This window comes from Marmota marmota, unplaced genomic scaffold (assembly GCF_001458135.2).
Source record: "Marmota marmota marmota unplaced genomic scaffold, marMar, whole genome shotgun sequence".
In the NCBI taxonomy this organism is placed as follows: Eukaryota; Metazoa; Chordata; class Mammalia; order Rodentia; family Sciuridae; genus Marmota; species Marmota marmota.
Genome location: NW_026000142.1, coordinates 12,133,557 through 12,145,869, shown reverse-complemented (window position 1 = coordinate 12,145,869; position 12,313 = coordinate 12,133,557). Strand labels below are relative to the sequence as shown.

General features: G+C 37.2%; 1 protein-coding gene and 1 long non-coding RNA gene across 9 annotated transcripts in view; one reads left to right on the top strand and one right to left on the bottom strand.

The window, feature by feature from the left end:
* The window catches only part of St7 (suppression of tumorigenicity 7), a 250,355-nt gene that overhangs the window by 37,319 nt on the left and 200,723 nt on the right, over positions 1-12,313 (bottom strand). For all 8 annotated transcript variants that reach the window (XM_048786023.1, XM_048786024.1, XM_048786026.1 and 5 more), the window contains 2 exons: positions 2,716-2,788; positions 1,164-1,266 (listed from right to left, as the gene is read on the bottom strand). In XM_048786023.1, the coding sequence (XP_048641980.1) occupies positions 1,164-1,266; positions 2,716-2,788 (176 nt within the window). The remainder of the gene's footprint in view (positions 1-1,163; positions 1,267-2,715; positions 2,789-12,313) is intronic.
* On the top strand, positions 3,551-10,640 carry LOC125611371. The gene is made up of 2 exons (XR_007341538.1): positions 3,551-7,971; positions 10,106-10,640. It is a non-coding gene; the product is annotated as an uncharacterized LOC125611371 (long non-coding RNA).

Sequence of the window (12,313 nt, the reverse complement as noted above, 5' to 3'; positions counted from 1 at the left end):
TTAGCTTAAGTAAAATATATGAATACATATTTATAGCACACTATATATAATACTTAAGTCTGCAAATATTTTGTGGGTTACTATCTGCTGGCAATAGAGTGGATAAATGCATCCTTCTGCAAATATGGCACTGTGCATGGCTCTTCAATTTCCTATTATGTGAAAAGATGACCTTGAGTAAAACCTCAGGAATGATATTAGATCACTTATCTCTGTCACTCTAGACACCAACAAAATAAATTACAGTAGGTAACTCCATAAATCATCTCAATACGCACATTCACACACACGCACATTCACACACACACACACACACACACCTTTTGCTTAAGTACTGCAACAACACAAGTAAATAGCTGTCCTTGGTCATTTTTCTCCAGAAAGTTTTCATCAGACAGTTTTCTAAGAAAGTTAGGCCTTATGATACCCGATATGAATTGTAAGAATAGTTTCTTAGAAGTTAGGATGTGCTTAATGTCAAGAGATTGAAATTGACCCTAATCTAGATACCTACCACAGAGCAGGTACTCAAACATAGGTTAATCAAAAATACACATCCATCTCCTGATTCCATTAAAATCTACTTCAGAAAAAAATATGGGTAATACTGGGATTTACAAATTGATGAATCCTATGGTTAACAGCTAAGACAAGTATTCCTAACTACATATACCTAATAGAATGATATCACAATTCAAAATACTACATACTTTCAGGTTTTCCCTATTATTTTTTGCCAATACTGATTAATAACTATTTACTTACAAAGATTTGTCACATTAGTAAGTATTTTTACCAGTTTTATCCACAACAAAATTTATTTCCCAAGTTTGGTCTATGTAAGGTTATAACTGGTGTGAAATTCCTATCAGATGCATCAAACTCTTGGGAGCTTCACTTTTTTCTAATTTCAGACCTGTCCTGCCTAAAAAGGTCTATTTATATACCTTATTAGGTGAGGTCCAAAAATCAATCCCAAGGTCTCTTGAGTGTAGCTTTTGCTTTAGAAAGAGACTTAATGCCTATAGACTCTACAGGACCTCAACACTTATTGGTTGCAATTCATTTTTTTAAAGCTGGGCATATTGGAGACATGACATGGTGTTAAGTGAACGCTTTCTCTGCTATCATAACGAGCTCCTGTGGGGATTGCACAGACTCACTTTTGGCACGTGAGGATTAAATTCCACAGCTCTGTGAATGGCCTCTACTGCATTCATCTCTGCTGTGCTCAGCCCCCGCCGAGATGCAGCCTCGGGAGAGAATCTGAAAAGCAGAAAGACAAACACCATCCAGTTGGGACCACTGCTTGGGCATCAATCCAGAAAGGCATCTACACATCAAGGGCCCATAAAACCATAGCGAGCCAATGGCATTAGCTCTCCAAACTTCCACTACATGGAACCTCTGAGTGACCCCTCAGATGGAGGCCAGCAAAAACCCCAGCAGAAGCAGAAAGCGTGCTTGCATCTAATAGAGGCAGGAATTGAATTCAGCTGTCAAGTCTCTCTGTCTAAATAGCTAATCTAAATTTTCTATGAAGTACCTGCTTAGGTGAGGGGTGGGGGAAGGACTGACAAGGGCAGATAGTGTAGGAAAAAGAGAAAACCAGGTTACAGAAGAGCGCACTTGGTTAAAAACAGAACTGGGGAGAATTTTAAAGGAGGCTCCCAACCCAATGTCAGTGCTGCGATGGAGGGTTAAGTCTTTGCAGCTTCAGCCGCAGGCGAGCCTGCTTGGGCCGTCCCGGCAGAGGGGGTGCATGCCCAAACTGCGGGCGAGACACCTGCCCAGTGAATGAAAAAAACCAGACCATGCAATCTCTTTCTCACCTCACACCCAGGGCTAACTCCAGAGCTGTGCTTGGCAGGCAGACACCACAGGGGAAGCTGTGACAACCCTGGCCCTGCCCTCCCAAGCTGGAGTCGCTGTGTAGGGAGAAAAGATGTTGCAGTAGGTACTGGCGATCTACAGGATAAAAAAGAATGAAAGAAAATTACTTCGGTCTTAAAGTGCACACACACTTAACAGCAAACCTGTCTGACACAGCAGAGGCTGTTTCCTGTTCTCTGCTTTTCAATGCGACAAGAGGAATTGTATCAGGGAAGTGGAAGCGTTTATGAACTCAAAAACAGTTAAGCCATCTCTACTCTTTCACCTGCCAGTCATCCCTGGATGTTTACAGAAATTCTACATGCCATAGTCACCTGCCTGAACAAAATGGGCAATGTCCCACTGAGATGGCATCTCAAAGGAAACAGACTCTGAGTGGGGAGCTGATGTGGAACTGATAAGGCAAAGACTGTGAGATGACATCCCCTAGACCACACTGCATTATCCAGTCGTGGACTGCAGAAAGAAGAGGACTATCCAAAAAAAAGAAAAAAAAAACAACAACAACAACAAAAGGACAGCATTTTTGTGTAAGTTCCAAGCAGGCCTTTTGGTATCTACTGTCTGACAAAAAGAAAAAAGTCACCTCAGAAGCACAGGCTTTCAATAATAAATCCTTCTTTAGGCACCCCACACCCTTACAATACCTGCGATACACATTTCCTCCTTCTAGTAGTGAAAGAAAAGATCAGCAGGATTTGGGAAATGCATGCTCATAAGCAGGAGTCTCATAGACTAGGAAACTTCCAGAGAAAGCCCTCAGAGGCAACACAGCTGAAGTCAGGGAGGCCATTGGTACCGCACCAGTCATTGCTCACTTACTTGTCAGAGACAGCTCTTGCTTTGAGCAAGGCAGCTGTGTAGCATATTGTTGCCGACTTTGGTAAGCTTATATCTGTTAGAGAAAAAAAAAAGTAGGAGCTCTTGTAAGTTTGCCGTAAAAACAACAAGGATTTTCAATACATGAGCATTTTAATCATGCCAATGCAATGAAGTACATATTAAGAATATTTTAATGCACACCTTACATAAGAACTTCAGTTCTTCCTTACTACAACAAAGTGGTACATGAAACTAAGGTAATTCTTATTTTTGTGAACAATTCATATTTCAAATCTGACTCTTTAGAAATCATCTTCTGCTTTTAAATATGCATTTTCTTTCATATGCTGAGTTTAAACAGAGAATATAAATACATAAATTTAATTATTACATGAATACCTGTGATATGAAAGGTAAATAGAAACCTTTTGTCAGTTATAAAAATTAATTTAACATGCATATGAAATACTAATATGAAGAAAAAAAAATATCTAAATTTTTAAAAACCTGCACAGCAAAATAAATTATCCTTCAGTGGTCAGATTTGAGCCAAATTTCCTTTGTATTAAATTTCAAGACGTTCATATTCAGTTTTTAATAGTGCTTATTGAAAACATAAAAGTCAAACTCAAGGAAATATGCCTATTTTTATATATATATATATATATATATATATATACACATACATATATATATATTTGCATTATATATTATATATATATTTGCATTGTATATTATATATATATATTTGCATTATATATAATATTTTTTGTATGTATATATATATATATATATATATATATATATATATATATATATATATATATATAGATAAAGAGTATATATACATGGAATCTTTAGGGAAGGATAAAAGTTTTGCTCATTCATATCCCTGATAAACCTCCTTTCATGTGAAGTTGAATTTCCAACCAGGATAATAGTTCCTTTAAGTTTTTTAGAAAATCTCAGATAGAGTGGCGGGGGCAGGTAAGAGATTCAGATAACAAGTTGAAAAATAAAGTATAGGGTACAACTAAAAGTCTGACATAACTATCCTATGTACATATATGAGTACACCACAGCGAATCTCCACATCAGGTACAACCACAAGACTGGGATCCTAATTAGAACAAGCTATACTCCATGTTTGTATAAATATATCAAAATATACTCTATTGTTGTGAGTAACTAAAAGGAACAAATAAAAAGAGTAGATCAACTCAAAGAGGGCAGTCCCTTTGGGGGATATATTTGTTCTTAAATAATAATCTGGTTTTTTTTCTTAAAATAGGATGAATTAGTATTTCTTTAGCACTTATAACCTAATTTATGCTCTGATATAGGAAGACGTTCTTAACTAAAAATAGGTAAAAAAAAATGTTATTTCCAGTTGCTGCAAAATTTACTGTCGGTTAGAGGAGCTCTTAACACCTGGAATGCCCTGTAAGTTTCTTCATAGAGCTGTTTTCAACTTAGAAAGGTTTATACTGCAGTAGGACTGAAAAGGAAAGGCCAAGAATTAGCTGATAGCAGCCTAAGGAAGGAACAACAAGTATTTACCATGAGGTCCAGCCTGAGAAATTTCTCTTTGTGGGAAATATTAATGACAATGATAAAACACAATTATAGAAAATATTAAAGACAAGCATTGAGAGCAGATCTTGTGGCTGACTTAAATTCACTTGAATATTCTCTTCCATGATAATCAGGTAAATTATGTTTTCTTGCATTAGTGTGAGCCTGGTGATCAGCAAGAGGCTATGGGAGCTGCCCCTATAGCCTGTCTATTGTGTAATGTCAGAAACTGCATGTGGGCAAGCTCATTGGTGATAAGAATAGCCTGCGGACATAATGATCTTTATTCTTATGATTTACAGAACTGAAAAGCTTCTTGTGACTCAACAGTAAGAATCCAATGTGTGTCATTTGACTGCAAACCTCTACATGTGAGAAGGTCCTCACCATCTTCTACATAAAGCACCCCTACATTAGCCTTGTGGAAGGATGGTTCTTTAAGACAAGATGGTCCTTCATCTTCTGATCAGCTCACTTAACATTATCAAGTTCCTTCTTTGCCACCGCTTTGTCTCCCTCCCCTAATGGGTTTCTGTAGTGCCATAAACAGACTAAGCCTTTGCAAGGTCATAGTACCAGCATAGAACTAAAGGAGAAAGAGGAGTTTGTAGTCTGAATCTCATAAGTTGTATTCAAGCAAAATTTCCCCAACACACACATACTACAGAGTGGTGTGAATGGTGCGCTTATGACCAAGAAAAGAATGTCAGGCTCAGAGGTTTGACTTGCTTTTCTAACATCTAAACACTTAGCAGCTTTCCAGTGTGGACAATCAATACCGGAAACATCTTATTTTCTAGGGTCTCTTAGTGATTGCTATTGAAAGCTAATTTTAAAAAACTGTATTTTTTGTACATTTTATGTATAAATAGTCTAAGTCCTGTTGCCGCCCTTCCTGGTATGATCCAGGGGTCAAGCTGGTACCTGTCTGTGTAGAGAGGACCACAGAAAACCCGAGGAAGGAGCTGAGGCTGCAACAATGATTATAATCCATTGAAAGTGGAAGAGCAAGACAGAGCCTCACCCAGTAAACTAAAGAAAACCTCTAGTTAATGAACAACTTCTCAATGAGGATAAAATTATGATTACCTAATCAACAGATAGACATTTTTAACCAGATGGAAATTCAGAAAAAAATATAACTGAGGTGTTCCAGCAAGGACTAGAGATGCCTAATCAAAGGAATCTTTAATCCAGAAATATACTCCACACTCTCATACAATGTAAATGTTCCTGTTCCATTTTTCTAGATGTAAATGTTCTATTGAACATTTGTACACATAGGGATAAGTAAAATATGATTATAAAAATGAATTAATATTCATTTTTAGAAGAATTTATATGCAAAGTAGTAAAAAGACTGAAATAATATATACCAAATATCAATAATGAATTTTTGTTCTGAAAAATAGTATTCTAGGCAATTTTTTTCTACTGCTTTTTCTCTATTTCCAAAGCTTCCTGTGATTTACATATAATAACTGAATTTTTAAAGAATAATAATATGATGATGCTAGAAAGAAGAATTTTGTTCTATAAAATGACTGGAGCAAGCTCATGGGCAAATACACTGGTGAGCCAGACACAGTACAGACAATGGTATGAAGCACAGTCAGCCTGTAGATCTGTCAAGTACACCTAAACACCCCTGTGAAAGTCAGTGTGCGCCTTTGGCAGTGTGCCTGCCCCAGGACATCACCTCATTTACATATTTTAATTTAATTTCTGCCTAACATCCAAATCAGAGCCAGAAACTGATATGTGGCTTACTTTTAAGAAGAACCACATATACTACCTTCTAAGAGAATTAATTAAGATACGCTGCTTGCCTTCTGAGCCCTACATCTTTTATTCCTACCCCACCTTCAGAAGGCTGAGACTTGATTATTGGTGCCTACTATGATTTTTTTAAATTTTAATAATAATTTTTAAATTTATTATGTTCCATGCTCACAAGAATTTGTGAAGAAGTACCAAGAGACCTCTGAAGGCTTCACTCAAGTTCAGCTTCCCCCAGTAGTGAGATCTTATATAATTATAGTATAACATCAAAAAAAAAATAAAAGAAACTATGATATTGGTATAGTACTTGAAGTAAACTACAGGTATTGATCATTTTTCACCATTTTTATATGTGTTCAAGGTGTATCTACATGCAATTCAATTTCATCCCATATTTAGATTCCTAGAACCACCACCACCAAGGTACAGAACGGTTGCATCACAAAGATACTTCCCTGTGCTTCCCCTTTATATCTGACCCTCCTTGAACTTCCTCCTGCATCCACTGATGACTCTAATCTGTTCTCTATATTTCTTTTTTTTTAATTGGTTTTTGACGTGCTGGGTTGAACCCATAACCTCGTGCATGCCAGCTAGGCAAATGCTCTAGCGCTGATACATCCCCAACCCTGTCCTCTACAGTTTTATCTGCCTACCATGATTTCATGGCTTTTACCACTACCAAAACGAGTAAATGGTACAAAGAAGAAGGTAGCTTTCAGAAGTGATGAAAATGTTAGTATCAGAAGTTTTCAACAGAGAATGAAAATCACCTGCTTTCCAATACTGCCTGTAATGCGCTCAGACATTTTATTTTGAGGAAGACTCAATGATCATTGTAAGTAGTTAGCTTTGTATAAAAAAGCTCTTAACTCTGCAGTGTATTGTTGCCTTTTGCAAATGGCATTAAGCTGTGATTATTACCCACAAGTCTTAAGAATTATAATTCAGGCTAAGTGTACGCTCAGTGGCAGAGCACGTGCTTAGAATACTCAAGGCCCTGGTTCAATCCCCACAAAACAACACATTCACACACAAAGCTCAAGGAGGAAACAAAAGGAAAGGATATAAAGAAATATCACTTAATTCCATTATTCATTGCAGAAAGAAGGAATGCTAAATAAATGTTTCTCACTTAAGCAAAGCTGATCTGCTAGCATTAGTTCAATTTCCCTTTTACTTCTTTGCCTGCTTGTGTTCATACAAGTCCTTTCATGAAGGGGAGAGAAATTTCCCCAAGTGTGTTAGGAATGCAAAATCAAATTGTCATAAAAATCTTTCATTAAAAGCTACAATCCTGAACTTCACATAAATTAAATCAGAGAGTATGCATCTGTCAAGGTTTGGATATGAGGTGTCCCCCCAAATTCCTTGTGGTAATGCAAAAATGTTGGGAGGTGAAGTGATTTGATTGTGACAGCAGTAGCCTAATCAGTCCATCTTGGACTGACTTGTCCTCTTCCCTGTGGCTCGTCCCCCGCTTCCCCCTCTCTGCTTCCTAGTTACCATAAATGGAGAAGCGTTCCTCTACTAAGTCCTTCTGCCATGAAGTTCTGCCTCACCTTGAGTTCAGAGAAATTAACTTGACTAATCATGGACTAAACCTCTCGAACCATGAGCCAACATAAACTTTTCCTTCTTTAAATTGTTCCTGTCAGGTATTTTTGTTACAGAGACAAAAAACTGACAATACTCTTTTATATATGGCTTCTTTTACTCAGCTTGATATTTTGAGATTCAGCCATATATTCACATGTATCAGTACAGCATTCTTTTTCCTTGCTAAGTATTACTTCATTGTGTGGATATACTCATGTTTATCTATTCTCTTGGTAATGAATATTTGTATTATCTTCCAGGTTTAAGTTAGATGAATAAGGCTGCTGTGACCATTCTTGTGTAAGTTAAACAACAACAACAACATTTCACTTCTCTTGGATATATAACTGGAAATGGAATTACTCGATCAAAAGGGAGATATTTGTTAAACTTCACTGGAAACTGCTCAACAGTATTCTAAAGTAGTTGCATGAAGTTTGGAAAACTAATATTTGATGATAGAGATCAGGAAAGTTGTTACTTCTGGGCTGTAGAGCAGTTATTGGCTGGAAGAGGGTATGAGGCAACCTTCTGAGATAGTGGAAAGTTCCGTGTTTCATTCTGGGTGGTGGTCAGATGGGTGTATACATAAGTACAAAGTCATTTCTCTCTATACTTAAGACTTGTGCATTTTACAATATGTAATTTCTACCTCAATAATTTAAAAATAAACCCTACAACCCCGTATTCACCTGAAGCTGTCTTACCAGTTGACTCTCTGGAACAGTTTTCTGTTTATCATTCTGCCCCACTCCATTCTCTCTATGAATACTTATCCAGAATCACCAATTTGACCTTCTATTACAAAACATAATCCAATTATGTCTCAAGTCAGCCTTTCAAACATTAAGTGATTAAAATATCTCCTCTGTACCACTTTTTTCCCTAGGATACCTCCAGCTCCTCAATTAACATATTTTTAAGAATTTCTCAACCTATTGTTGTTATTGGACAATGGGTGATTTTTAAAAATGAGAATTATAAATGTAAATAATATTTTAAGTCTCCTAAATCTGAATGGCACAGAGCTTAGAGGAAATGTGCAGTCTGAGGAGCTGTGGTAACTACACCTCCCTGAACACCAGCTAGGATAACCCCGATTTTGAGCAGCTGGGACCCCTTATTTGTTCCTATGATTCTGTGGCCATCAAAACCCTTCAGATTCAATCCAAATTGATATCAGCCAAAATTTATTCTTTCTTCTTTCACGTAAACCATGAAAGTTTTCTGAAATTTTGAAAACCTATAGGCAAGATTTCACATTTGACTCCATTAAATTTTAAATTTTAAAATTATACCTTTATCATTAAATTCTGAGGGTTTCAGCACACCACTATAGCATATTTGTCATCTTTTTGATTGAGGCTACCACCAGCACCTCTGTACCATCTGTACATTTCACAAGCACGCTTCCTCCCATATGATCAGTACCATCATCAAAATTGCTGCTAGTGGGCTGGGGTTGTGGCTCAGTGGTAGAATGCTCGCCTAGCACATGTGAGGCACTGGGTTCGATCCTTGGCACCACATAAAAATAAAAAATAAAGGTCACTATGTCCACCTACAACTAAAAACAAATATTAAAAAAAAGTGCTGCTAGCATTCATCAAGGGCTCACTAAGGGGAAGTTACTGGTGTTTATCTCTTATACACATTATCCTATTCAATCCTCAGAGTAACCCTGTGAGATAGGGTTCCATAGTAGGGGATAAGGAAGCATAGTATGGTTAAGAAATATGTAAATATCACACAGCTAGCATATGTGTGGTGTGTGTGTGTGTGTGTGTGTATATATATATATATAACTTGTCCACAGCACTTTAACTGTGCTGTACTGTCTCCAAGTTCTGATTAAACAATAACAACAATGGTAATACCAAGAAAGAACCTGGGAAAAGGATTCTAGTGATCACCATCAATCTGCAACTATCTGCAATGATACATGTACAACTATTTATTAATTAGGTATTATGACCATATTGCTCCATGTTACCTCAAAGAATAGCATCAAAAATATTATCAAATGGTTTGTTTAAATAAAGATATAAACTCTTCTATGACATTCTTCCAATTTAGATTTTTAAAATAGCTATTTAAACTAATAAGATACACTTTTAAGTACTACTGTGTAGACTCTAAATATTTTCACATCCCTTATCTCATCTGTGTTTATTTGCTAGAGCTTCTTTTGTATATTCATGTTGAATCTTTAATCACTTCCTTTTCTCTTAAGAATCCATAAACTATAGAAACATATTTTCTAGAATTTTGCTGGGATTTACTTATTTGCTGAAAATCTAAGAAATGAACCAAAGTATTGAAGGAAATGGAAAATAGAATGAATAGGTATAATACAATATTTTATGCTCCAAAGAATTAGACATTAGCCCAGGACAGCCATTGTCATTCCCTTCAATGTCTTTTTCTTTTTCAGATGAAGAAATACAAGCCTAGAGGAGCTAAGGGATATTCTTAAGAGCTACCAGCTAAACCCCTGTTCCTGGAGATCATGTCCTGCCTGTGTTGCCCCTGTCTAGGACTGCTAGTAATGACACTGGCTTTTACTTTCCCTGACATCTTTCTCATGCTTTCTTCTAGTTCTACTTGGCATGTGGGGGAACAGCTCTCAAGCTGTTCAAGCCTCAAGACTTACTTCCTCTGGACTTTCCTAAACACCTGCGTATAGGTTTTTGCCTCACTTGTATATACTGACTTAGCTACTTGTCATTCTGATGTTTTCACATACTTTAATCATTTGTACTTCTTTTGCATCTTTTCCACTGGGAGTAACCATAATTTCATCATTTAGAGTCTCCCATCTCTCCTGAACCATTTCCCAGTTAGAAAACAAACCTTTATATAGCCTATGTCAAATCATGTCAGCACATAGTAGGTTATATTTATTGAATCTCTATCTATAGGTTCATATTTATGTTTACTTTGAATTAATTAAAAAGAACATGGCTTTAGCTTTTTGTTGTTATTGGGTTTTGTTTGGGTTTAGATTCAAGGAACATATCTATGATTATTTTCCTTTTGTTTATGATTTCTATTAATCTCCACTAATAGTTCTTCTTTTTGTAGAAATTATATCCAAGGTGTTACTCAATGGGCTTTGTCCACTTTATCAGGACCTGAAGTGTCAGCAAGGCCAAAGTTGATAGATGCTTTGTTTTAGCAAATGAAACTTGTAGATCTACCTTGACAGGCATTGATATCATGGACTTCACTGTTCAACTTCAACCTTTAATGTAAAGGATAGGTAAATACTCCACCTGTTCCCCACCTTTCACATTTTTCCTCCTCATGACATTGTTACAACCCAGCAGAAGTATGTAGGTGTTGATGGATTACATGGGCACTGGAAGCCTCTTACTCATGTCTTAGTTACTCCCCTGAAAGATTATCTGAGGTTTGTGCTGTGTCTACATCAGCCTCAATTTGCCGGAGGGAAGAGATCACCAGAGAGCAAATGAAAATAAGTGGTTATAGTTTAAAACAGAAAGTTTTCCTCACCCAGGAGACAAAAAAAGTCTCAGCATTGGAATTCCTGTTTTTTGTTTAAAGAAGAAAAACTAAATTCTACTAACAATTTTATACTAGTGTTGGAAACCTTGCAAATCCTTCCCTCGATAAAACAGTGCTTCAAAACAGTGTCTGAAATCACCTCTGGGCCCTCTTCAATGTGCTCCAGTCTTTCAGGTCTGAGAGCTTTCACATTGTGTTGGACTCTCAACAACTTTGAGCCACACAAGGACAAATGTGAAGCCACAGTGCCACTCTAAATGTGCAGTCAGATTAAAGCCTTCCTTTGCTGAACGTGCTACCAGGTCTCTCAAAGGCCTTTAGAATTAAACTGGAGTTAGACTCAAAGTCCTTTGAGGTCTGGCCCCTAGTTAACTCACCTAAGGCATCTTCGTCCTACAGTATACCCATTCTCCATCTCTCTGCTCTGTGGGATTCAAGGAGTACCCCACGTAAGATACATCAATTGTTGTTATGGTGTAGACATGAAATGCCTCCCAAAAGTTCATATGTAAGACAATGCAAGACTGTTCAGAGGTGAAATGATTGGGTTACGAGAGTTTTAACTGCTGACGTGGATTAAATGGATGGTAATTGCAGGCAGGTAGGGTCTGGCTGGAGGAAGTAGGCCATTGGGGTGGTACCTTTGTGGTTTATATTTTGTCCCTAATGAGCAGAGCTCCTCCTTCTCTCTCTGCTTCCTGGCTGTCATGAACTGGCAGCTTTCTGCCATTACACCCTTCTACCATGATGTTCTGCCATACCTTGGGCCCAGAGCTACAGTCAGCCAACCATGGACTGAACCTCTGAAACTCTGAACCAAAATAAACTTTTCCTCTTTTAAGTTGTTCTTCTTAGGTGTTTGAGTCACAGTGACAAACAAACAAACAAACAAACAAAAACTGACTAAAAAAAAATTGTGCCCCTGAAATTCTAATGTGCTCTTTTGGCCTATGCATCTTCACTGTCTGGTTCAGTTCAGATAGCATCTCCTTTGGGAAGGTTTTTCTCACTTCCCCTTGCTGGGTGAGGCATCCCTTTATTCTTGGCTTAAAGTCTATCAAATTCCTTATACCTAGGGCAATTGTTCGTTCCCTTATTGGCTACTCCTACTTTC